The 27,865-nt window shown below is 40.9% G+C and overlaps 3 protein-coding genes across 7 annotated transcripts in view; all 3 read right to left on the reverse strand.

Moving 5' to 3' along the window:
- The window catches only part of LOC127644811 (gastrula zinc finger protein XlCGF7.1-like), a 367,559-nt gene that overhangs the window by 95,360 nt on the left and 244,334 nt on the right, over positions 1 to 27,865 (reverse strand). The gene's annotated exons all lie outside the window — the stretch shown is intronic.
- LOC127644802 (gastrula zinc finger protein XlCGF57.1-like) lies at positions 387 to 22,227 on the reverse strand. Of its 2 annotated transcripts, none has more exons than XM_052128181.1 (3): positions 22,128 to 22,227; positions 11,556 to 11,681; positions 387 to 2,534 (listed from the first exon to the last, which is right to left on the reverse strand). In XM_052128181.1, exons 2-3 carry the CDS (start codon positions 11,662 to 11,664, stop codon positions 802 to 804), a joined length of 1,842 nt encoding a protein of 613 aa, XP_051984141.1. In that variant the 5' UTR covers positions 11,665 to 11,681; positions 22,128 to 22,227; the 3' UTR covers positions 387 to 801. The 2 variants fall into 2 exon arrangements, with proteins under 2 accessions (XP_051984141.1, XP_051984140.1); XM_052128180.1 differs by lacking the exon at positions 22,128 to 22,227 and adding an exon at positions 17,625 to 17,815.
- LOC127644803 (gastrula zinc finger protein XlCGF57.1-like) overlaps positions 25,769 to 27,865 on the reverse strand; it is a 43,400-nt gene continuing 41,303 nt past the window's right edge. The window contains exon 3 of the mRNA XM_052128182.1: positions 25,769 to 27,808. Coding sequence (XP_051984142.1) covers positions 26,349 to 27,808 — 1,460 coding nt within the window. The 3' untranslated portion in view covers positions 25,769 to 26,348. The remainder of the gene's footprint in view (positions 27,809 to 27,865) is intronic.

Consider the following 27,865-nt stretch of genomic DNA (forward strand, 5'->3'; position numbering starts at 1 on the left):
CACTACTCCCTGTAAGGGCTTAGTATCGCTCTATGCCTGTCAGTCGAATATTTTGATCCAATAACTGCAGTCCTCTGCCGTATATACGCACAATGACACGTGAACGGAGCGCTATCGACAAATTAACTGCCGTGATTGTAAAGCGCTTCAGAGATCGTCTATTTCTGCTGAATTCCCCATTGTGTCAGCAACCTGATGCAGCACCTTGTATTCTCCTTTCAGGGAACCAGGGTTACAGTTGTAACCTTAACATTTTCTCATGGCATCTCCCAGTTACAGGCAACTCTATATGATGAGCCCTTTCTATATATATAATTTAAATGACAAAATTGTGCATTCTCTAGGATTAAGGACATGACACATTACCCCTCTCTCCTAAACAAGATTTAAATCCTTTTAATTTCATACAATCAGCAACATATACAGTCAATTAACAAACAATTAATAGCATACAACAATAGAAAACAAAATTTAATTTCCTTAATGTTCCTGTAATCATAACATCCAAGTCCGATTGAGTATTTTTAGTCTATGACTACAATATTTTAAGGCTGGTCGTCTCTATCAAAAAGGTGATTAGCTCTTACTGTATTCCATTCCGACCAGTCGCCATATTTAGCATTATAGGAATGATCCATCTCATCCTAATATTGTCATTAACAATAAGTAGAATAGTACGACTAAAATAATTTCATCCATCCTATATGAGTTGATATTACTCTTGTAGTCTCTCACAGAGAAAGTCTATCTTTGGAAGATACACAAATTTCAAATAACAAAGATTCTCAAGATAAAGTTTGCTCACTGTAACATCTTTGGGCAATTCTTCTTTAAATGCCTCTGTACAGTACTTGGTGAGCTAAAACTCCTCCCACATTGAGCGCAGTCATACGTCTTTTCTCCAGTATGCACTTTCTCATGTGTTATCAGGAGTCTTGGATGAGCATATCTACATTCACAATGAGAACACTCATAAGGTTTTTCTCCCATATGAACTCTTTGGTGCCGTTTCAAGGAGCTGATTCGGACAAAGGATTTTCCACACTCAGAGCACACATGAGCTTTCACACCAGTATGTATTGTCTGGTGTTGTTTAAAATAGGCCATCTGTGTAAAACTCATTCCACAAAGAGAACACATGTAAGGCTTTTCACTACCATGAATTTTCAAGTGTCTTGTCAGGTGTGATGAACAGACAAACTTTTGATCACACTGATCACAGTTAAATGGCCTTTCTCCAGAGTGATAGCGCTGATGAACAATGAGATATCTTGATCGAACAAAACTCTTGCCACACTGAGAACAGTGGTGTAATTTCTCCCCTGAATGGCATTTCATGTGAGCTCTCATGGTTGTTTTACTTGTGAAACACTTCTCACACTGAGGGCAGGTGAAAGGCTTCTCTCCTGTGTGAATCCTCATGTGATCCTTTAAGCTGGATTTTTCTGTGAAATTATTTCCACACTGAAGACATGCAAAAGGTTTCTCTCCAGTGTGAATTTTTATGTGCCTTTTAAGGCTTCCTTTAACTGAAAACCTTTTTCCACACTGAGGACAAATGTGAGGCTTCTCTCCACTGTGAATTCCAATGTGAATTTTGAGGCTTCTTTTATGTTTGAAACTCTTTCCACACTGAAGGCATGTAAAAGGCCTCTCTCCAGTGTGAATTGTCTTGTGATCTTTGAGGGCATTTGAGTCTATGAAGCTCCTTCCACACTGAAGACATGTGAAAGGCTTTTCTCCAGTATGAGTTCTTATGTGGATATTAAGGTTTCCCTTTTGTTTGAAACTCTTTCCACACTGCAGGCATGTGTATGGGGTCTCTCCAGTGTGAATTTTCATGTGCTCTTTAAGACTTCTTTTGTGTGCAAAACTCTTTCCACACTGAAGGCAGGTGAAAGGCTTCTCTCCAGAGTGAATTCTTATGTGTTGCTTTAGGTTTTCTTTCTTAATGAAACTCTTTCCACACTGATGGCAGGTGAAAGGCTTCTCTCCAGAATGAATTCTTATGTGGACATTCAGGCTTCCTTTATGTGTGAAACTCTTTCCACACTGATGGCATGAAAACGGCTTCTCTCCAGAGTGAATTCGTATGTGTTGCTTTAGGTTTTCTTTCTTAATGAAACTCTTTCCACACTGATGGCAGGTGAAAGGCTTCTCTCCAGAGTGAATTCTTGTGTGGATATTCAGGCTTCCTTTATGTGTGAAACTCTTTCCACACTGATGACAGGTGAAAGGCTTCTCTCCAGAGTGAATTCTTATGTGGATATTCAGGCTTTCTTTATGTGTGAATCTCTTTCCACACTGATGGCATGTATAAGGCTTCTCTCCAGAGTGAATTCTTAAGTGGATATTCAGGCTTCCCTTATGTGTGAAACTCTTTCCACACTGAGGGCAGATAAAATAATTTTCTGTTTTTGTTCTTCTAGTTTTTTGTGAGAATTTATTTTCAGTCTGTGAGCAAAGTTTCTGATACTGATGTTTCTCTTCCAATTCATTCAGTTCTTGACTTTCCTTTTTCACTTCAGTCAGCTCTAAAATGAAAATATAAAATAGACAAAAATCAATATGAGTGACATAACAATGGCAGAAAGTAACAGGTAAATTATTTCTGTAGTTTGCAAGTTAATGTAATCCTGCAGTGAGGATAGCGAAAACATATGTGGCTTGCTGTCCCTGGTTGAAGGCTCGAGGCTCGGGTCTTGACCGGAGCTCGAATGCCCCCTGGACTGGATTAGTATTGATGCAATAGATAGGAGATGAGGAGGTGGTGGGATGCTGGAAACACTCAATGCTACATAGAGGTAATACCAGCTGTTTATAGACTCTAACTATGGCTGTGTGATTGGTTGGATTAACTTGCTCCTAGCAAACTTTAATAAAACACCATTTCAGTAGTTTGCAAGTGAATGTAATCGTGCAGTGAGGATAGCATAAACATATGTGGCTTGCTGTCTCTGGCAGAGGGCTCGAGACTTGATCTAAGCTCGAATGCCCCCCAAAAGAAGCCAAGAAACGGAACAGCAAGTCGCTGGCATCGTAGCATCATGAGACCCGGAAGTGATGTGTTGGAAGGAATAAGAGTAACATTGATTTTAATGACAATATTTGAGTGTTTATCTTGCTTAAACTTTTGGCAAGCAGGTTGCTCTCTAATTGGTTGCTTTCTCTGCGCAAGGTGTTCACCTGAAGAAAAAGAGGATAAAGGAGCTTGGACCGGATCGGTCTGAATTTCAAATTCAGCAGTCATCAAATGATCGAGGATGAGCTTACGCCCGCGCTCTCTCCAGCTCATGTTATGGCAAAAGGAGTTGGATAGCTGGGTGCGGTGTAAGTAATGCCTTTTATTGTTTTCCCTGTATGCTATTTCAAAGTTCTGGCTCTGAAGCGTTGTGGACAACGATGGGGGTACGAGACTTAAAACATCTTTCTGAAAAATGCATCTAGCATCCATCTGCAGCCATGTAGACAATGCTATGAGACTACAGTCTTTTGGGAAGCTTAACATTGCTGAACAGCTAATGTGGCAGGATGAACGAGGCACAGACAACTATTCTCACGTGCAAAGAAAACCCACAAAGGGTGTGTTATATTGTGACAAGTAGAATGAAGGGGCATCTGTGACTGTGAGTCCAGTGATCTGTGCTGCTTCCATGAAACGCGTGCGGTGATCGGCCCTCACTCATCGCTGGAGTCTGGAATTCGAGAAAGAGAGAGAAGAGGATTAAACACATGCCTAGGAGTTGGTGCTCACCGTCTTCCTCTTTCTCCGGCATTTAAATCCCCTTCAGCTGATCGTTCGCAGGTGACGCTGATCAGCGCCAGAGTTGATTAAGAGCTCCAATTTCAGGGCGATGCTGAAACGCATGGGATACTCAGCTGGGTTCAGCTTCCGGCTGATGTATACTACGGAGTGCTCTTCTCCCTGTTGGACTTGGGAAAAGATGGCTCCCAACCCCATATCTGAGGTGTCCGTTTGTAGCAGGAAGCAGTTGAAATCTGGGGCATGTATGACCGGAGCCGTGGTCAGGGCATTCTTCAACTTCTGGAAGGCTTCCTCCACAGGGTGTCTCCATTGCACCTTTTCAGGCTGTCCCTTTTTGGTCAGGTCAGGGGGCAGGCTATAGAGGAGAAGTGAGGTACGAAGCAGATAATATCCTGCCAATCCAAGAAATGCACGTACCTGGGTTTTGGTGGTTGGTCGGCCAAAATGTGTACTGCCTCCACTTTCTGTTCCTGGGGCATGATCAGACTCCTTCCGATTTGATATCCCAGGTAGCGTGCCTTCCTAGGTGGCTCTTCTTTGGATTGACGGTGAGTCCAGCTTTCCTCAGTTCAGTCAGCATCCACCGCAGACAGTCTAGGTGGTCCTCCCACCATTCGGAGTGGATTACTACATCATCCAGTTAAGCCGCTGCGTACGACTGATGGGGTCTTAGGAGGATGTCCATCATCCGTTGGAAGGTGGCAGGTGACCCATGTAGGCCAAATGGTAGCATCCGGTACTGCCAGTGGCCACTAGGTGTGCTGAACGCTGTCTTTTCCTTGGATGATGGGGCTAGGGTAACTGCCAGTAACCTTTGGTCAGATCCAAGGTGGATATATATCACGCTTGACCCAGCCGCTTGATGAGCACGTCCATTCTGGGCTTGGGGTACCCGTCAAAGGTGGAGACTTCATTTAACTTCCGAAAGTCACTGCAGAAGCAGAGGGGGCATCGCCCTTTGGAACAATCATGATCGGGCTGGACCAGGGGCTTCTAGACTCTGCAATGACCCCGAGTTGTAGCATCCATTGCACTTCCTCCTCTATAGCCTGACGGCGAGCCTCCAAGGCCCGGTAGGGATGCTGCCGCACGGCAGTTCCAGGAGGTGTTTGAATTTCATGACAGATCATGTTGGTCTGCCCAGGGCAACTGGAAAACACGTCACTGAACTCTCTTACCAGGGCTTCTAGCTCCTTCCTTTGATTCACAGAGAGTTGGTTTCCTAGATCTACCACTGGGGCCTCTGTTTGTGCATACCCGATGACCCGTCTCTCGGGCTCGGTCCAGCATTTGAGGAGGTTGATATGGTAGATCTGCTCCGTTCATCTTCATCCCGGCTGTGTTACGTTACCGGCCCTGTCCGTTCCACCAAGGTGTAGGGACCCTGCCAGGTGGCCAGAAACTTAGGGGATCAGCACCAGGACCCGGTCTCCAGGGTGAAATTCATGAGCTTGGGCAGCGCGGTCGTACGTGCGCTGCTGTGCCCGTTGGGCCTCCTCCAGATGTTCGCACACCAGGGGCATCACTTTCTCGATTCTCTCTCTCATCTCATGCACGGGTTCAATTACTGTTCGGTGCTGTGAGGGCTGTTGTTCCCAAGCCTCCCGGCTAATGTCCAGTAGGCCCCTGCCCTGGGCGGTGAGGATATCTTTTGGGATGCCGACTCGGCTGAACAGCAGGAACAGCTCTCGAGCGATGTTCTTGTAGGTGGCTTTCCTCAGAGGCACTGCTTCAGGGTACCGAGTTGCATAGTCCACCATGACCAGGATGTGCTCGCACCCCCAGGCAGACTTCGGCAGCTGTCCCACCAGGTCCATCCCGATGCATTCGAAGGGCACCTTGATGATGGGCAGGGGTATGAGGGGGCTGGGGGGAGGTCGCTGTGGAGCCGTTCTTTGACAGATTGCTCAGCTCTGGTAATAGCACCAATAGAAATGGTCCCTAATTTGTCAGGTGGTGTTCTAAACCCCCAAGTGCCCGGCCATGGGATGCGAGTGGGCCAACTCGAGCATGGTCTCAGTCTTCGTACCACCAAGAGGCGTTTCTCCTCCACCCGCCTGTGAGCGACACAGTAAAGCCATACCTTCCCATCGTCTACTCTGACCTGGGACCAGCAGTTTCATAGGGGGTCATCCTCCCGTTGTTCCTTGCCGAATGCGACCCCATCATTATCTGTTGGAAGAGTTCAGAATATATGTTAGGAGCAATCACTCTTAACTCACTATCTCGCTCGCTGTCAGTGGCCAGCAACACCGGGCATCTCTGTGGTCTTGGGCGGGGTCCCCTGCAGCGCTTCCCCCAGCGGCTGGCAGGTTGGACAGCTTGGGCCAACAGCTGCTTGAACCCTGGCCAGTCTTGTCCTAAAATTAGGGGCACTGGCAGATCTTTGACAATCCCAACCTCCACTGGCCAGCTTCCCGGCTCAGCCTTGATGGTAACTGACTGTGTTGGGACATAGCGTGTGTCGCCATGTACACAGGTGGTGTGGATTGTGGCCTTGCTGTGTGGTAAGGGGGAAACTACCTGGTGCTGGGGCAGGCTTAAGGAGCTCCCGGAATCCAGCATGGCCTTCACGCAGCAGCCCTCGACCTTCACCTCCCTCTCCAGTGCTTCCCGGGGCACTGCTTGGTAATTGACGCAAACTGCCAGCCAGGCTCGGGCCTCCGGGGGGGGTTTGGGTCCGTGGGCATGGGTTCTTCCAGAGCGGACAGTGTTGCTGGTCTGCCTACTGCCCGCGAGGTGCCCTCCAGTGGTCGATTTTCCTGGTGCGTTTTCCGGAAAAAGGTGCCAGCTCTCTCCCCACATCGAAGAGCTTGCATTGCCTCCGCCAGTTCCACAGCCTCCACCAGGGTGTTGAGAGTCTCTGGGTTCCGCATTCCCACAGCATGCTGTTGCATGCGGGGGAGGGACCGGACGAACTTGTCCACCACCACACGTTCCGCTACCTGTACCAGTGTCGGTTGCCCAGACAACAGCCATAGATGGGCTAGACAGGATAGCTGCAATGCCGTTCGCGGGCAGAAACCTGAGCATTATACACCCATTCATGTAAGCACTGCGCCGCACATACCGGTGAAAGCCCCACCCATGCAAAGATCTCATTCTTTAGCTCTTTGTAGTCATCAATGGTGGCTGGGCTGAGTGCGTAGTAGGTGTGCTGCGCTTCCCCCATTATGAAGGACGCAAGCGTTCTCACCTATTCGCTACTATTCCACCCCTCCATTTCAGCTATCACCTCGAACTGATTCTTAAAAAGGACAAAGATCAAAGTAAGTGTAAGAGTTACCGTCCAATTTCCCTGATCCAGCTGGACGTACAAATAGTGTCAAAAATTCTGGATAACCTATTATGTAAAGTTATGATAGATAAATTGGGGTTTATTCTGGGCCGCAGCTCTTCTGATTACATTAGGTGTTTCAACAATATCATGAGGTCAGTAGCGAATGATCAGACTCTGGTCGTGATCTCACTTAATGCCGAAATGGCTTTGGTATGGTAGAATGGGATTATCTTTTTAAGATTTTGGAAATGTTGTTGGGATTTGGGTTACAACACTTGGTGACCTATATGAGATCCTGTTGAGATCCTTTGAAAATATGGTTCAACATTTTGGGATTCCCAGATCTCAATTCTTTGGAAGTTTACAGCTGCGACACCTGATCTGTACTATTTTTGGGAGTAGCGTACACCCCCCTAAAGTGGAAAATAATCTGGGAGTGGTGATTACTGCTTTTGGAGCTTCAACCTTTCTCAACAGATTATGGTAGAAAGATTTAAACTTGGTATTGGAGGAGGGAGAGTGGGCTAGGATTCTAAAAACATCAAGTCTGCATCTAGAGATACAAGGGTGTGCCTTATGCAATTCAAGATTTTACATCGATTTTATTGGACCCCCTATAGATTGTATAGGATTGGTCTTAAAGACACACCAACCTGCTGGCGATGCCAATCAGAGGATGGACATAACCCATGTCTTTTGCTGGGGTTAAGATCCAGGAATTTTGGTTGAAAGTTCAGAGTCTTGTATGTGATGTAATGGGCACTCGGCTTTCATATTTCATATCTTTTTCTTTTTGCTCTTGTATATATGTTTTGTGGAATCAATAAAGAAAATGTATTACAAAAAAAAAAAAAAAAAAAAGAGCATTTCATGACCCATTTAAAAGGTTGTGTTTTAAAATATATTATGCATTTCATTGCTTCATTTAGCACTTCAGTCAGCATTGTGTGAGCAAGAGGCACCCACTAGCAGTCTGGATGGCAATATCCAAAATCCATTACACCACAATATAATTTAACCTTCTGTTTTAACCTTTGGTTATAACTTTTTATTTTTCCATGATTTGGTTGACATTTCTGTGAAATTGCCCAATTTACAGTACATACATGTACATGTTAGTTCTGTTGTTTTGAACTGCATAATCAGAAGTAGAGCCCTGCAAGGGCCTCAAATCTTGGCCCTAGCCCGGCCCCGGCCCGAGATGCTCAGGCCCTAGCCCAACCCTTGTCCGGCAGCTTATCAGAATTCTCAGCCCGAGTCCGCCTGGAGCCCGTTTTTTTTTTTTTCTCATTACACAACCTATACTACTGTTGCAGCCATTAAAATGTTTTTGTTTGTTAAATTAAAGTTTTTGTTTTTTAAAGTAACGACCAAGCGACCAGCTGCCGACAGTGAGTTGATCAAGTTTGATCAATTTAGCCTCTCAAATCAATACTTGACTTGCAAACAACAATAAATTCCATAGATATAAAACTCTTCAAGTATATCACACAATGTATTTTAAATGTTTATTATCACCACCACTGTTAAAAGGCATTTTGACAAGCTGAGGCAGGCTGCTCTGCTGCTCGCAACGGTGTGCGGAAAAACGAAAGAACGGGCTATACAATATAAACAAATAAAAAATATGCATGTTCTCTTACCTTACCTCAAAAATCAAGGCTTCACCACAGAACATGGTCATTCTTATTTCCAATAGTTAGACTAATGAAAATGAAGTCCAATCAATGAAAAACAAGTCTTAACATGGCTACAGCCAGTAGAACAGTCTCTTACAGAGCATCGTGGAGAAAAAGCACAGCATCCACAGTGGAAGATTTCAATCCAGTCCTCCTTTCTTCTACAACTATTCCAGCTGCGCTGAAGGCACGTTCGCTGCTACTGCTGCTGGTGGGGACACTAAACACAGTGCGAGCCAGTCTTGACAGTCGCGGTAGCATGGTCTCATGTTGTTTCCACCAGCGCAGCACATCTCTTCCATCACCTTCCATGTTGGGATTGAGGCGCAGGTAATGTTGTACTTCATCGTTATACTCTTCATGCTCCACAATGTTTTCCCACTCTTCCTCAAATTCGGCCACCGCTCTCTTTGCTGCATGGCCCACAGCAACAGGTGCAGGCACAGCAGTTTTAAGTTCGCCAGTGGTGATTTTTCTCTTTATGTTCTCCATTGCACGTGAGGTGAATCGTGGGTCTGTGGGAAACCTGTGTACATGTGTGTGTGTAGACTGTGTCAGTGTGATAGGTTATAAAACGTCTTTCTATGTTTGTTTTACCATCAACTTCTCATAGTTTCTTTTAATAAATAAATGTCTAAAATATAAAAATTGAGGATCATAAAACAGGCCCGATGCCCGGCCCGCGCGTGAACTATGACGTGAAAATTGGCCCGAAGCCCGGCCCTATGGGCATAAATAAGTCGGGGCCCATCGAGACTCGGGCTGAAATGCAGGGTTCTAATCAGAAGTACAAAAATTTTGTGTAAGTACAAAATAACCTTTTTTCATATCAATCACCATGTTATCATATTTAGGATGTTTTTGTTTTTGTCTTCTATTTATCTTTCATTGTGGTTGTCATATCCACAGCAACACACTTGTCCTGCCACCAGAGGACTCTGTCTCCTGATTACTGATCACATGGGACTTCTTTCAAAACACCTGATGCTCATTTTCTAATCAGACTCTGCTGGTGTATAAATACCCAGCTCTCATTAACATTCATTGTGAAGTATTGAATGTTTCAACACTGGAATTTCTGAGTGGTTATCACTGCTACTCTATATTCTGTTGTTTTTGTATTATTTCTGCCAGTTGCCCTGGATTTAGCTCTTGTCTCACATATTGGATTTGTTTGCCCTTCTTTTGGACTGGTGCTTGGAATTTTGACCTTTTGCTCCGTCTTTGGATTACGTCTCTGTCTTTCGATTTACCGTTTTGGAAATGGAATATTCTGCATGTGGATCCAAGTCCTTTGCCTTCATCGTCTGACTTAAAGTTGCTCTCTTTTATATTTTGGCCTGTCATGTGTTCAATAGATCCATTCAATTGAAGGGGTGGATTATCCCTGTCCCTTGGGCCTACTGATGAGTTGAATGCATTCAATAATTGTTATCAAAAGGTAATCAAGCGTTTTTAGTCATGTGCAGGTGAGGAGAAGCTGACAGATGCACTCTCATAGAAGAAGATATATCTCTCATCCTGGACCAGCAACTTCCATTTGTGCTTGAAAATGAATAGCATGGCATAGATTAATTTTAAATAATTAAATGATTTACTATGCTTAAAAAATATAAATAGTAATTAATAATAATTGTTATTCTTGTGCTTTTAAGAGAAGGTTCTAAAAAAGAAACTGAAAAACTGAGACTGTTTTAAAATAAAAAAGCATGTATTAAATTTTGTGGATGTTCCATCTTCTGTTCACCGCTCATACTGAATGTAAAAGGCCGGTTTATGTAATGAGAAGACTCATTCTGATTTTTTTTTAAAACCGCTGTTAAATAAAAAGCTGAAAGGGGGAAAAAATAAAGAGTTAAAATCAATTCTGAAAAAAGAAAATTGAAGGACAAGATGCATCAACAATCGTTTTATAATTGAATTGTTACCCCTGTGAATCATAATCTAATTATGAGGCCAGTGAAGATTCACAACTCTTTTAGCCCATTTCCCGGAGAACAAATATACTGTACATCTGGATAAGGCCGGAGTCCCAGTGAGTGTGTCTAAACCTAGAGAGAAAAGATAGCCTATGTTGTGTTCTGTCTATAGATGTCATTGGAGGGATTGTTTGTAGTTTTGAGAATAATGTGACTTAAGTCAAAGGAACTGGATGCCAGTTCTCTAAAGAGAAGACTCTCACCTCTGACCCATTTCTGCTTTCCAACTTGATTTAGTATTTTAAAAAATATAACCCTTTGATTGATTGCATTCAGGTTGTTAAACAGAACGCCATGTTTGTAAGAGTTCTAGAATTTCTTTTGTAATGTTCACCAATCAGAACTCCGAACTTGTAAGAGATGATAACAATTGATTTGCATATGCCTATTCTGTAATTACTGTTGTTTCTGCAATCGAAGTTAGTTCAAGGTTTGAGCCTCAACTAATTTTCTCTTTCTGTCTTTTGCCTTTGGAAATGTGGAGAACTTTGTCTTCAGTAAACTCCATCTTTGTTGATTGAAACTTCAACTCTGACTCCAGGTCATCATTGTTCATACTGGTCTCTCTCTCTGGGTATAACTGTATTTCTTTACACAATGAAAATTATGTTAAAACAAAGCATAATTCTTAAGCAAAACAGTGATCTGATGACCAAATAAGGTGAGTGGCAAAATATCGGTTTTGGCATGTTTTTTTTAATGTTAATATCGGTATATCCCTAGAAAGTATGTCTTGTATGTTTGAAATGACATAAGGATGGTAAATGATGACAGAACTGACATTTTTAGGTGAACTTTTACTGTCATGGTTCTCAGCCGTGATTAAATAAAAATCAAGAATGGGCACCAACCACTTTGTTCCTCAGTATCTTCATTCTTCAGTCTGAATGGTTCAGAAATATTGACGTCTTCACTCTCCTCTTTAAACTCCTCTTTAACAAACTCCATCTTCAGTTGCATGTCAAGCAGATTTCATTCTAAAGTTCAAGGTCAAAAGAGAGAGAGTGGTAAGTTATGAAAGCCAACATTTCAAGGGGCCAGAAAAACCTGTAATGATACATTTTTCTGTAGATGTTCTGTAACATGAAGTAAAATTTTATTCATATTCTAGGGAGAAAATCAACCCATACCAAAAAGTTTGCATGAAGCAATATTAACTAAAACAGTGAAGTAGGGATGGGCAAAATGACCAAAATCTTATATCACGATATAAGTAAATTTATAATCAAGATTACTAATATAAATATATATATATCTGTGTCTGCTTTTGTGAACCTACAACACTGATGTCGCACCCGTTTTAATAACAAGCTCCCCTTAATTTTCTTGATTTTTCTAGAAAACTGTAGTTAAGTGCACCTCCGCATGTTAAAGAGATGATTCAGGTGTCTGAAACAGTGATGCGGTCCCGGTAGAGTGTGTCTTGGTGGACTGCTGCCTCCTCTAGTATAGAGCACTACCAATCGGCCCACAAAATCAGAACTGCTAAGAATTAGCAACGTGTTTGTGCATAATTCCTTTAGTGAATCTGGCCAAACCAGCATGTGCAAATTTTACCGACTGCAACTCATTACCCGCTCAAGCCTGGTTTCAGTCTCATGTGTAAATAACATTTATTAAAACAGTACAAAATGTATAACAATCTAACGGGGGGCTACATTCTTAATTTTTACCACTAGTTTTATTCAGATGGAATGATTTTTAAGTATATAGCCTAATTATGGTCCTTCTCTTCAGTCCCTTGTTTGTCAGCAAGATGGAATGCAACTTGTGCTGAATTAAATTCATATTGTTGTTTTTGGAAGATACTTTAACTAAATACAGTACATTTAAAGGGGCAGTTCAACCAAAAAATTTAATGTACTCACCTTAAACCCTGTATATTCTCCTGTGCAACACAAAACATTTCCATTTCCACATTTAGGGTCAATTTACAATTACTGGACCACTTCAGATGGGCTGATCCGGAGGAGATTAATTTACATTTATGCATTTGGCAGATGCTTTTATCCAAATCGACTTACAGAGCCCTTATTACAGGGACAATCCTCCCGGAGCAACTTGGAGTTAAGTGCCTTGCTCAAGGACACAATTGTGGTGGCTGTGGGGATCGAACCGACAATCTTCTGCTTAACAGTTTAGTGCTTTAGCCCACTACGTCACTCATCATTCCACTCACAGATTCAGTGTGCATTCAGTTTATTGACCCATTGCCTAGGACCTGCCCACCTGAAAAGTTACGTTCCCGAGCAGGTACGCAAACATTTGATTCAGTGGGTTAATTCCTTCTAAAACTCTGGTCACCCTGGTTTTCAAAGGATGGTAACACTAGTGCAAAACTAATTCTGGTGGCCCACTCTCATATCGGATGTTACTGTGTTTGTGAAAGGCTGTCACACTTAAATCCAAGCCCGATAATCAGCTCCTGGCTGGCCAGTTAGAACTACTGCTCATTCCCAAACGCACTTGGTCGCACATTGCAAGTGATTTCCTCATGGAGCTCATGTCTCATGAATTGGATTTGTTTGCCCTTCTTTGTGACTGGTGCTTGGAGTTCTGACCTTTTTTTAAAATGCTGTACCAAGTGTAGTGTTTCCCCTAGGATTTTTTTCAGCAGCAGTGCTGTTGTGCACGCCTCCATGAGTCCGTAAAGCCGGACCCATTTTTACAGGAGTCAGTGAAGCAATAGCATAAAATTACTTTAGGATCATTATAGATGGGTTATTCATTCATCAAAGTGGCATTCAACTGATCACAATGTATAGTCAAGACATTAATAACATGAAAAATGACTATTACAATTGGAAAAAAAAAAAAAATCAGACCTTCTTAAACTACATCAAAGTGTTCTCATCAAAAAATCCTTGAAGTGCAGCAATGACAGCTTTGCAGATCCTTGACATTCTAGCTGTCAGTTTTTCCAGATACTCAGATGATATTTCACCCCACACTTCCTGTAGCACTTGCCATAAATGTAGCTGTCTTGTCGAGCACTTCACTCACGCACCTTACAGTCTAGCTGATCCCACAAAAGCTCAATGGGGTTAAGATCCATAACACTCTTTTCCAAATATCTGTTGTCTGTGTTTCTTTGGCCACTCTAACCTTTTCTTTTTGATTCAAAGTTTCAAAAGTGTGTTTTTCTTTGCAATTCTTCCCATAAGGCCAGCACCCCTGAGTCTTCTCTTTACTGTTGTACATGAAACTGGTGTTGAGCGGGTAGAATTCAATGAAGCTGTCAGCTGAGGACATGTGAGGTGTCTATTTCTCAAATTAGAGACTCTGTTGTACTTATCCTCTTGTTTAGTTGTACATCTGACCTTCCACATCTCTTTCTGTCCTTGTTAGAGCCAGTTGTCCTTTGTCTTTGAAGATTGTAATGTACACCTTTTTATGAAATCTTCAATTTCAAGGATTGTATAGCCTTCATTCCTCAAAGCCTTCTTTTATTCCCATTTTTGAGCTAATATTGACCTTAAGAAATGCCAGTCTATTGCATAATGTTGCAACTCAAAAACAAACACAAGGGCAATTTTAAGCTTTGTTTAATGATCCAATTATCTTTCAGCTGTGTTTGATATAATGACAAGGTTTTTCTAGAACCAAAATAGAAATTTATCATGATTACTCAAGGATAAGGTGTTTGAGTGATGGCTGCTGGAAATGGGGACTGTCTAGATTTGATCAAAAATTACTTTTTTCAAATAGTGATGGTGTTGTTTTTTACATCAGTAATGTCCTGATTATACGTTAAAAACACTTAGAATTGCTTGACTGCATAATTGTGAACACCCTTTTATAATTGGGTATGTGGCTGTGTTCAGAATCAACCAATCTTCAAGCTCATGTGAAATCGTACACACCTGTCTTCACCTGAAGTGACTCTGATTAACTCCAAATAAATCTCAGCTTTTCTTGTAGGAATTTCCTGGCATCATCTTGGTTGCATGCTACTACAAGAGCCATGGGCCACAAAGAGCTTACAAAGCATTAAAAGGATCTCATTGTTGAGGGCTACAAAAAAAATTCCAAGGCATTAGATATAGCATGGAACACAGTGAAGACAGCCATCAACAAGTGGAGAAAGTATGGCACAACGGTGACATTATCAAGAACAGGACATCCCTCCAAAATTGATAAGAGAAAACTGGTCAGGGAGGCTGTCAAGAGGCCTACAGCAACATTAAAGGAGCTCCAGCTCTTTCTGGCAAGTACTGGTTGTTCCCTACATGTGACCACTATCTCCCGTATTCGTCTGTCTGGGCTGTGGGGCAGGGTGGCAAGACAAAAAAAAAAAAAGAAAATGGCATGCATTATGCTTTGGGGCTGCTCTTCTTCAGCTGGAAATGGGGCTTTGGTGAAGGTGGAGGGAATCATGAATAGCTCCAAGTACAAGTACATTTTGGCACCGAGCCTTCTTGCGTCTGCTAGAAAGCTGAAAATTATGAGATTTTCACCTTTCAGCATGACAATTATCCAAAGCACACATCCAAATCAACAAAACAATGGATTCAGCAAAAAAAAGATGAATGTTTTGGACTGGCCCAGCCAAAGCCCAGACCTGAATCCTATAGAAAATATGTGGTGGGGGGACCTGAAAAGGGCCGAACAGGAGTTGCCTTCGCAATTTGACACATCTGGAACGTTTTTTTCCAAAGAAGAATGGGAAAATATTCCCAAGTCAAGATGTGCCAAGCTAATAGACTCTTATTCAAACAGACTGAGTGCTGTAATAAAATCAAAGGGTGCTTCAACTAAGTATTAGTTCAGGGATGTGCACACTTATGCATTTAGGTCATTATACGTTTATTTATTTATTTATTTTTTTTTTTCTCTGAAATGTGTCACTTTGGTTTTCTGTGGCATTGGATAGGTTGTAATTTTTCACATTAAAAATGCTGTTATGATTTATCTTTGTAAAAAAAAATTACGTCACAAAAACCTGCTGTTTTAACAGGGGTGTGTACACTTTTTATATCCACTGTATCTAATATACAGGCATATATTTATTATTATTGTATGCTAGTCAACATTGGAATTACTAGCCTGTTAATATTTTTCCCCAATAAACTTTACACATTAACATTTGGCTTTAATTTTTACAGAGGCTGCACTTAATTACTGTCATATTAATGTTACACATTTTAAATATAATTAATAATACATGTATATAAAAAGAGGATTTCTTTAGCAGATTCAAAGTTTCATTTTACTAATCACAGCATCTGAAATTGAATTCGTCACCATTGAGGTTTGTATGCGGCATTTTGATATCTGTGTGTATCATTGACAGCTCATAAATTATCATTAATAGTCACATTTATTTATCATAAATCACAGCATTAAATTCACCCTTTATGAATATTTGAGCACTGTTAAAAAAATTCCATAGTATATCTGAATTTTACATTATGATTTTACTTTTGATGAGATCTCACTTAAATATATCAGATAACATCCAGCGGAAGTCTCTCTATCGCAGTGTTTTGTATTTGAACAGCTGTATACTATAATGAAGATAAAAGTATCAGGTATCTAACCAAAGAGAACAATAATCACCATAATGGTGACTTAAACCACAAAATGACATCAGCAACACTAAATATAGACAAACCTCTATTAATTATCAGTAAATAACTTCTGCAGACATATGAAAACAAACATCCTCACTCAACAAATGGAAAGACTGGAATGTGAAAATGATGTTTTCGTTAATTATATATATATATATATATATATATATAAAGAATGTTTTGTTTTTTTGTTGTTTTTGACTCCACTGACGCCAGTGATCGTTTTTGTTGTGGGTGGAGTTTTCAGACGGTCCCTTACGCACCACAGTCGAATATCCAACTAATATCGAACCGAAAACAAAATTTACCTCGCAGTTTCTTTACAATGTAGGCATATCTTAGCCTTATGCAAACATAGTCTTATGAATGTATGTTTTTTTTCGTTATATCATTTAAAACAAAGGTTTATATGTAGGGCTATTTGATGTGAAATATATCTCAGCTGTAATACACGTGGCGAGTTTTGGAGAATAAATGGTAAAGAATTGAATATGAACTGCGATTAATTCATTTGAACAATTAAACAGCATATAACTTTAATTCTGTTTCCCAGCATTGAGGAAGATGATTGTGCAGGTTGACCAATCAGAAGAAAGGGGCGTTTCAGGTCCACCCAGATGTGCCAATCAAATATTCAAGCCATATATTAGTGAAATCAAATAATCTAAACACAGTATCCCGTGGCTATTTGTTCAGTTTTCTATTTTTAACTTGAGCATTAAATTAAAATTACGAAAAATAATTCATTTGTTTTTTAATATTGGTTTTGTAAACGTAGTTTCGTTTTTTTTTTTTTCATTGCTAATTGAATATGAAATGAACGAATGACACACGGACTGAGATGCTGTGAAACCAAATAATGTACAGTAGTTGGAGGGATTTTTCTTAAGAAAAGTTGACAGCTTCACTGCTCAGGACAAAACAGGGACCCATGAACAATTATTACACAAACAGTCATTAATCATCGAGAAAGCAACACCCCATATTAGAAACCAACGGAATGTAAACTTCTGAACAGGATCATTTGTGTAAATTCAGCTGTTATTTTGTCTTGAGGAATATACAGTATGAGTATATTTGTGTCAAATATCTTCTTCAGGGCAGTACTAAATAAAAACAAAATGCAATTTTTATGATACCTCTTATTTTAAATGTTTTAAAGGATAATGCAGCCCTTCCACCCTACAAATACTTTCACAATTTAATCGATTACAGGAATACATCGATCTTTTACTTGATTATAGTGACTTCTAATAGATGATCCTCCTCAACATGAAATATCATCACATGCACTTCACCCGTCTGATACAGGGGGCAAATGAAAATAAAAGAAGGGGTGAAACTCACCAATTTCATTAGCCTACTTACAGCACGAGTCTTCTTTTATTTGTTCATATTTCAGTGAAACCTCCTTAAACAGGCAGAATCCAAATGAAAAACAATGTTTCTTCACTTCTTTACACAACTAGATCTCCATATGTAGGACAAGAGTAGAAAACTGATTTTATCAGCAAAAGTCTCTCAACAGACTGAAGATCCAGCCGTGTCCATCTCTTATGACGTCACAACCCTTATGACGTTAAAACACGTATCGAGATTTATTGAATGCATTCGAAGATGGATAATTCATTCTTGCAGCTTAAACTTGTTATTTTCACAATAACAGAAATTCCTTAAAAACGGCAGAGTTGCAGAACTTATTAGAATTTGAAAACTTAATAAATACGAGAGCAATTAAAGGCAATAAAATAATGATTATTATTTTTACTATATAACAATAATATAAAGAAAAAGAACCACAGTTGGAGAGTGAGTGTTCCAATCTCCCGCCCCCAGCACTTCAAACAAAATTCAAATTAGAATATTTTATTTTATTAACGCGTGTGAGTGTGCGTGCACGCACACACTTCAGGGGAGGGCAAGGCCAAAACAACAAATGTACTACAACTATCAGGTAGTTACTAAACTAGTCCCAGACATAAATAAAAAAAAATTCACTAGCTTCCTCTATAGTCAAAAACCGTCTGAGATAACAAGATTTACAAATAAATGGCCAGCCTCCCCCTACAGTTCCTAATAACTATTTATTAAGTAAAGAAAAAATAAGTGAGAACATTGAATAAAATCAAAGCTTAAACTAAGGTGTTTTCTGGTATGTCTTATACAAAGCACCACAACTGAAGTAAACTGACACAAACAACAATGAAAACACAAGTTCACGCTCCTATATCTGTGGCACTTTTATCCTGGCTTCAACAGTCCACAAACAAATCACAGTGGACACTTGCTGATTGGTGACAGCTGATGTCAATTAAGAACCTGTGAGAGGAAAGTAGAAGGGCACAGATCAGGAACAAGATGGAAAAAAATAAGACACACACATCTGCAATATATAAGATGTAAGAAAACGTTTTAGGACGTAACAGTACATAATGAATTAATCAAATGCATCGTTCAATCGATAAATAAAATCTGTATTAAAAAATTATGTATTTCATTTCTGCACTAGCTTTGAATCAATTTCATTTAAACAGTAGCTCTCTGCTTCCATTTTCATTTAACAGCTTGCTTTGGGATCTCTTTCATTTAAGCAAGAGAATTACTGACACGCCAATCAAAGCAGGTGGGTGTAATCAAGTTCAAGTTCATTGTCTGGTGCTCTGAGCCATACAGACAATGGACATTGTGAATAGAAAAATAGTGCTTGCAAATAACATAGCCCAGAATGATGTTGAAGAGACACAAGTGAATAGATGAGCCATTTTTTTTTAATTCCTGGTTAGTTGCGGCCTCCTAACAATAAATGAAAATTATTTAAGAGTATGGTACATTCTGCTCCAATTAACATATAGGCTAATACTTCAGGACTTGGTTTACACAAATGTATAACACCATATTTCCCTTTTTTTTTCTCCCCTTTTCTCCCAACTGGGAATGCCCAATTCACAAAGTCCTCATGGTGGTGTATTGACTTGCCTCAATCCAGGTGGCGAAGGATGAATTCCATTTGCCTCCACATCTGAGACCTACAATCCGCGCATCTTATCACGTGGCTTGTTGAGCACGTTACCGCAGAGATGTAGCGCATGTGGAGGTTTCACGCTATTCTATGCGGAATCCACACACAACTCCCCACATGCCCCACCAAGAGCATGAACCACATTATAGCGACCATGAGGAGGTTTCCCCATGTGACTCTACCCTCCCTAACAACTTGTTTAGGAGACCTGGCTGAAGTCACTCAGTACGCCCTGGATTCAAACTTGTGATATCAGCTTCAATACTCGCTGAGCTACCCAGGCCCCCACTCCATATTTCACTTTAATAATTTATATAGATTGACATGTCGGGCAAAATCAAGCCCTTTCTGACTGTGTAGCCATGGCAATGTTTGCACCTGAAACCGCGAGCACACATTATGTAAAAAGCTACCCTCGACTCAGTAAATGCAGTGCTTGAAGTGGAAGAAAAAAGTGTGTGGGAGGGGGAGGTAAAATATACTCTGAAACCGTTTTTGATCTCAACATGGGTTTATTTAAAAATGAGTAAATCTTGAGTATTTATAAACTGAACTGGGACCAAACTTTTTATCCATATTTATCTTACCTAACAATTTTATTGTAACGAACATGTTAACATATAAAAACAAAATGGTAAATAATGTGTTTATTTACATTAAAATAGTACCACTGGGGTCAGCCTGTCAGTGCTCAGACCATACGCCGCACACTGCATCAAATTGGTCTGCATGGCTGTCGTCCCAGAAGGAAGCCTCTTCTAAAGATGATGCACAAGAAAGCCCTCAAACCATTTGCTAAAGACAAACAGACTAAGGACATGGATTACTGGAACCATGTCCTGTGGTCTGAGACCAAGATAAACTTATTAGGTTCAGATGGTGTCAAGCGTGTGTGGCGGAAACCAGGTGAGGAGTACAAAGACAAGTGTGTCTTGCCTACAGTCAAGCATGTTGCTGGGAGTGTCATGGTCTGGGGCTGCATGAGTGCTGCCGGCACTGGGGAGCTACAGTTCATTGAGGGAACCATGAATGCCAACATGTACTGTGACATACTGAAGCAGAGCATGATCCCCCTCTTCGGAGACTGGGCAGCAGGGCAGTATTCCAGCATGATAACGACCCAAAACACACCTAGACCTAAACCCCATCTGTGGGGCATCCTCAAATGGAAGGTGGAGGAGCACAAGGTCTCTAACATCCACCAGCTCCATGATGTCGTCGTGGAGGAGTGGAAAAGGACTCCAATGGCAACCTGTGAAGTTCTGGTGAACTCCATGCCCAAGAGGGTTAAAGCAGTGCTGGAAAATAATGGTGGCCACACAAAATATTGTCACTTTGGGCCCAATTTGGACATTTTCAATTAGGGGTGTGCTCACTTTTGTTGCCAGCAGTTTAGACATTAATGTGTGTTGAGCTATTTTGAGGAGACAGCAAATTCACACTGTTATACAAGCTGTACACTCACTAGTTTACATTGTAGCAAAGTGTAATTTCTTCAGTGTTGTCACATGAAAATATATAATCAAATATTTACAAAAGAGTGAGGGGTGTACTCACCTGCCTCTAGTCATTGCATCAATCAACTCCTTTATATAAACCTCACTCCCCTTCCATTCTGTGTCTTGTCTCAACTTTGTGTACGGATTCACTTACCTGTATCTCTAGCATTAAAGCCATCACGATTCCTCTCCAGCGACTCCAGTGCCCAGCTCTTCAACACTTCGTTGTTGCAAAGTCACCATCTCTATCAGCATCAGTCTTCATCATAAACTATCACCACTTCAACCCAGTACTGCCAAGTAATCACTTACCTGCTGTCTCTGTTTGTGTTTGTTTGTGTGTCAATAAATACCTGCTTGGGTTCAAACATCATCCTCAAGTACGAGTATACATTACATATATATGTAAATTGCATTAATGAAAATGCACAGTATTTTTATTGTGGGCACTTAAAAAGACTGTGAATACTTCTAGATACCTTATTATTCGATTTTTAGAATTAACTGGTTAATGTATAACACTGTGTGTGTGCTGTGTAAATGCAGTCAGATTTTCACATTGATCTAACAAAAACACACCACACAATGCACCACAGTATTATCATCTGATACCATCAAAATCCCATGGTCCTGCCACAGCAAACAATTTTTTTTAAAAGGTAGCTGATTTTGAGAAACTTTAACTAGTGCTGGATGTGCTGTGTGAATAAGTCTTTTAGCAATGCAAATGTAGCCCATAGTTTCATTAACTGCAGCACAAGATATGTACTAGCGAAAAGGTAAAAATGCTGCTCCTAAAGTCACCAGAATTAAGTCAAGTGGTTTTTATTGTCGTTTCAACCATATACAGTTAGTACGGTACACAGCGAAATGAGACAACGTTCCTCCAGGACCATGGTGAGACACAGGACAAACAACATAGGACAAACACAGAACCACATGAGACTACACAGACTAAATAACATTCATTTACATTTACATTTATGCATTTGGCAGACGCTTTTATCCAAAGCGACTTATTTGCTGACATAACTGATGCTTCAGTTATTTCAACCGTGGAATGATCGTTTACTGCCAGATGGGCTGGTTTGAGTATTTCTGTAACAGCTTGTGGCAGCGGGGGCATGGTCAAGCGCCTGTCCGGGAGAGAAAAGCGGTAAGGGCGCTCACACCTGAGGTAAATTATGTCTAACACCTGTCTCTAATTGCAGTAGCGTGAGGAGAGCGGATAAAAGCCAGCAGCCACAGAGCATCGGGAGAGCCTGACAACAAGGCAGAGAATACGTGTGTGTGTGTGTGTTAAGGAAATTAAGTGACAAAAATAAAGCTTACCCCTTAAGCTGACGTCTGTTTCCATCCCTTCCTTGGTCTGCGTTACACAGCTGATCTCCTGGGCACAACTGTCACAACTAGTTTACTCAGAAAGGTGCCTGTGGTGATGGAGGCATGGCCAAGCGACGTCTGTAGAGAGCGAGGTTGGGAGAGGAAGATCAGTAAGGATTGGAACCTGTGGGAAATTATCTCTAACAGCTGTTCTGTGTTACAGTGAGAGCTGGAGATGGATAAAGAGGGCAGCCCAGACTGCCGGAGAAGAGAGAGAGAGCGACACAGGAACCTGGCTGTGTGTGTGATCAGCTGTGCCAAATAGCCAGTAGTGTGTGTGAATACTGAAAATGATCAGGAATAAAGACTCATGTTGCATTGTTTGTCAGGCTCCCGCTTCCTCCTTGACATGGAGATCTGTCACAGTGGTGCCGAACCCCAGGAATTAGGAGGAAGAAAATGCCGTCATGGAGTCCTCACCAGTAGCGGAAGTCATCAAGGCTCTTGCCAGCACCTCTTGGACTATGTGCGGAGCAGGAGCAGTATTTCCAGGCAGAGGACTGACAGGTATTGCAGAGCAATATGATGAGCTTCCAGATGGCTCATCATAATCTGCTGACGGGTCACTTAGGGCAGCAAAAAACACTAAACCATCTGATGGCCTGTTTCTATTGGCCAGGCATTCACAGGGATGTTCGCAGGTGGTGGGCGGCATGCCATGAAGTTCAGCTGGTGAATCTGGCGGCCACCCCAAAAACCACATTGCGCCCCCTTCCACTGATTGAGGTGCCCTACAAAAAAACTGCCATGGACCTCGTTGGGCTATTAGGGTGGACAGCACACGGGCATTGCTTTGTGTTGGTTCTGGTGAACTTAAATTAATGTATGACCGTGCGGCGTGCCCGCCGTCCTATGGGAAAATTGGGAGGAAGGACCTTCAAACAGTTAAAACGTAATTAAATGTTCATGACCTGAGAGCAAAACTCCACACACTGGGGCAATTAACACATGAGAACTTGCTCCAGGCTCAAGAATGTCAAAGCCGGCTCTGTAATAGGGGTACTCAGCTATGAGAGTTTACACCGAGAGATAAAGTTCTTGTATTACTCCCCACATTGAGCTCTAAATTACTTGACAATTGGCAAGGAAACTTTGTGGTCACATGGCGAAGTTGAAGTCGATTATGAGATTGAATGAAAGAATAAAGGTGGAGCACATCAGATTAACCACCACAATCTACTAAAATTGGGGAGAGAGGCAGTCCCTGTGATTGGTTCTGGAGAGGGAGAGCGACACACAAACCTTTGGCTGTGTGTGTGACCGGCTGTGCTGAAAAGCAAATAGTGTGTGTGAATACTGAAAATTATCAAGAATAAAGTCTCACAGAAAACTGAGGCTGCAGTGGACACAGGCTACCAAAAATGGTAGGGTCAGAATTTGGTGCCGACAGCATGATTCTATGGACCCTACATTATTTGTGTCAAAAGTCCAGGCTGGTGGTGGTTGTGTAATAGTGTGGGGAATATTTCTTGGCACACTTTCTGACCGTTAATACCAATAAATAATTGTTGAATCCCACAGCCTATTTGAGTATTGTTGCTGACCAGATGCATCCCATCATGGCCACAATTTGCCCATCTACTAATGGCTACTTATGTCACAAAGCAAAAATAATCTCAAACTGGTTTCATAAACATGACAATGAGTTCACTGCTCATATTGAATCTAATAGGACACCATTGTATGTGGTAGAACGGGAGACGAATTTGCTGCTGAAAAATCTGCAGAAATTGTGTGATGCAGTCATGTCAACATGGACCAGAATCTCAAAAGAACTGTTTGTGGAATCCAAGCCACCAAGAATTGAGTCTGATTTAAGAGCAAAGTGAGACACATCAGATTAACCACCTCAATTTATTTTCTACCTGTGCTTGAGTGTAACATCGTCAGTCTGCAGCATTGTAATGTCCACTTCTACGACAAAAAATTTAGGTATTCTATTTTATAGCAATCTAAACTTAGAAAAACAAATTTCCAATATTTATAGAACTGCATTCTTCCACCTCAGAAATATTGCTAAGTTATGACATATGCTATCTGTTTCTGATGCTGAAAAAACTAATGCTTGTGTTCATTTTCATATTTGGCTCCTAAACTATGGTATAATCTTCCTAGCAGTGTTTGGGAATCAGACACGCTCTCTCAGTTTAAGTCTTATCTATTCAGCCAGGCATACACCTAATTTATCCCTCAATTTATAGTTATGCTGCTTAAGTTTGGTCTGACGGAACTGAAAACACTTCTCTCATTCTTTAACCCTGCTTTAAAGTAAATGGCATCTACACAAATGTTTTTCTATTTCCTTCCCTGTCTAAACCTCAGGATTATATCCGCCGTTACCAGAGCCTGCCAGATCCATCTCTGGTCATGCCTGATGTCCAACTCCCACTGTGTTGCTGAGCGATGATGTCCAACTGCAGAATGTGCCAGCCAGACTTCACTTCAATCTACTAAAATGGATTTCTCAGAGTATGAATTGATGCAAGCTCAAAGACATGGGATTCTTCATGTCTGACGCGTGGCCTAAGGATGGAGTTCACAAAAATCATCTGCCTATAAGCTAAGACTGCGATGGTCCTCAACGAAAGATACCTATATCAAGTTGGTCAAAACAGGGACAACACTCTCTCCAAAAACAAAAGAACTACATAGAAAATGAATTAACCACTAACAAAACCGTTCATCAGATAAAAATCAGACTTTCAACTGTTTTATAAAAATCTACTGTATCTTTAAGATTCTCATGGAATCTCTCAATTACAGGCAAGACTAACTGATGGGCCCATTCATAATACATAATTTTAAATGAAAGAATTGTGCAGTTTCCTGGAATAAGTACATGACACATTATCCCACTCTCCCGAACCAGATTTAAATCCTTTTATTTCTGGTAATTTCATGAAGTACAATCAGCAAAATATACAAACAATAAACAATTGTAAACAACACCTTATAGGAAAAATAAATTTTATTAAATGTTCCCTTTATCATTAACTACACATGTTCAAGCCCCCAACTGCCATGTTTGTAATGCTCCAATCTGCTTGATTAGGGAAAGACTAAAATTTCAAACTGTTGGTCAAGATTTTGTGTACAACATATTTCAAATCAGAAATTAAATCTAGCAACAATGGTATTATAAATAGTGGTTCTTTAGCTCAAATCAAGCTAAATACAATAACTACATTGTGAACAAATCATGCTAAAAACTTCTTTTTAGGCTGGTCGTGTTTTGTCAAAATGGCGGCTGGCTCTTTTACTGTATTCCATTCCTACCAGTCACCATATTTAACATTACAATTTTCTCATTCCTCTTATTACCCATCCTGTAAGAGTTGTTGCATTGTAACGCTTCTATCATAATTTCAATACTATTCTCTCTAACACTCTTTGCACACCAAAGGCGCTTAAGAGAAGCGAATCTCAAACGAATGGCCCTTTCACATAAAAAGTGACGCAAATGATCGCCTTTAACACATTCCCAACTTTACAATTCACAAGTGGTACGGTAGTTTGCTTGAAGCACCTTTGTGAGTGGGGTGGCCAATGGGATCCTGAACCAGCTGTGAGGAATATGTGGTTTATGTCAAACAAGGGCGGGGCTTGGAGGTGGCCAGAGGTGGACCAAAGCCTGGCCACCCCCAAGCTCCACCCCTGTTTGACATAAACCACATATTCCTCATGGCTGGTTCAGCATTTCTTGAGTTCCTTCAATGTTTAATGTCAGTCAACTCAGCTTTTTGTGCTTTAGTGCCGCATGTTGTGCTGTTTTGGTCACTGTAACAGCTCCTGACACGTAGTCCAAAGCTCATATTTTATTAGTCAGAGCCTTGTTTCCCAAAAGTATCATAAGTCTAAATAGATTGAAGAATCCATCTTACTATTCATCTTAGTTTTGTGGCCTGTTTCCCAAAGCCACTGTAACTGAAGTACTTGAAAATGCTTGTAGGGTTACAAGTACTCTGGAGCAATCATACAGCGCTAACCGTAAAAAAAAAAAAACAGTTTAGTTTGTAAGTTTGCCAGAATGTTGTTTCGGGTATGATTGACTCATGCTTCAATTCAAAATGTAATTTTTGTGGTGAAAATTCACGTTAAGGCTTTAAACACAGTACATCTTTGGAAGGAAAACAAATTTCACACGACAAAGATTCTCGAGATGACGTTTGCTCACTGTGACATCTTTTGGCAGTTCTTTAAATGTCTCTTTAGAGTACTTGGCTGGCTGAAACTCCTCCCACATTGAGTGCAATCAATTGTCTTCTCTTCAGTATGCACTTTCTCATGTTTTTTCAGGTGTGTTGGAAAAGCAAAACGACTTTCACAATGTGAACACTTGTAAGGTTTTTCTCCTGTATGAACTCTTTGGTGCTGTTTCAAAGTGCTGAATCGAACAAAGGCTTTTCCACACTCGCCGCACACATGAGCTTTCACACCAGTACGTTTTCTCTGGTGTTGTTTTAAATTGTTGTGAATTCTTACGTGCTTTTTCAGGCTTTCTTTAATTAAAAAACTTTTTCCACACTGAGGACATGTGAATGGCTTCTCTCCAGAGTGAATTCCTATGTGATATTTTAAGCCTTTTTTATATCTAAAACTCTTGCCACACTGAAGGCAGGTGAAAGGCCTCTCTCCAGTGTGGATTCTCATGTGATCCTTAAGACTTCCTTTATGTATGAAACTCTTGCCACAGTCCTGACATGTGAAACGTTTCTCTCCAGTGTGACTTCTTATGTGGATATTAAGGTTTCCTTTGTGTGTGAAACGCTTTCCACACTGAATGCATGTATATGGGGTCTCTCCAGAGTGAATTCTCATGTGCTGCTTCAGGTTTTCTTTATGTGTGAAACTTTTTCCACACTGATGGCATGTGTAAGGTTTCTCTCCAGTGTGAATTTTCATGTGGATATTAAGGCTTCCTTTTTGTGTGAAACTCTTTCCACACTGAAGACATGTGAAAGGTTTCTCTCCCGTATGAATTCTCATGTGCTCATCAAGACTTCCCTTATGTTTGAAACTCTTTCCACACTGAAGGCATGTGTATGGGGTGTCTCGAGAGTGCATTCTCATGTGTTGCTTCAGATTTTCTTTGTGTGTGAATCTTTTTCCACACTGATGACATGTGAAAGGTTTCTCTCCAGAGTGAATTCTCATGTGGATATTCAGGCTTCCTTTTTGTGTGAAACTCTTTCCACACCGAGGGCATGTAAAAGGCTTTTCTCCAGTGTGAATTCTCATGTGCTCATCAAGACTTCCCTTATGTTTGAAACTCTTTCCACACTGATGGCATGTGTATGGGGTCTCCCCAGAGTGAATTCTCATGTGGATATTCAGGCTTCCTTTATGTTTGAAACTCTTTCCACACTGAAGGCATGCATATGGAGTCTCTCCGGAGTGAATTCTCATGTGGATATTCAGGCTTCCTTTAAGTGTGAAATTCTTTCCGCACTGAGAGCAGGTGAACAAATGTTCTGGTTTTGTTCTTGTAGTCCTTTTTTGTGTGAATTTCTTTTTAGTCTGTGTGGAACTAACAGACTTTTCTGCAATTACAAATTTATCGTGTTTCTGATACTGATGTTTTTCCTCCACTTCATTAAGTTCTTGGCTTTCCTCTTTTACTTCCATCAGGTCTAAAATTAAAATATAAAATAGACAAAAATCAATAAGAGTGGCATAATGTGAAACGT

Source organism: Xyrauchen texanus, chromosome 6 (genome assembly GCF_025860055.1).
Source record: "Xyrauchen texanus isolate HMW12.3.18 chromosome 6, RBS_HiC_50CHRs, whole genome shotgun sequence".
In the NCBI taxonomy this organism is placed as follows: domain Eukaryota; kingdom Metazoa; phylum Chordata; class Actinopteri; order Cypriniformes; family Catostomidae; genus Xyrauchen; species Xyrauchen texanus.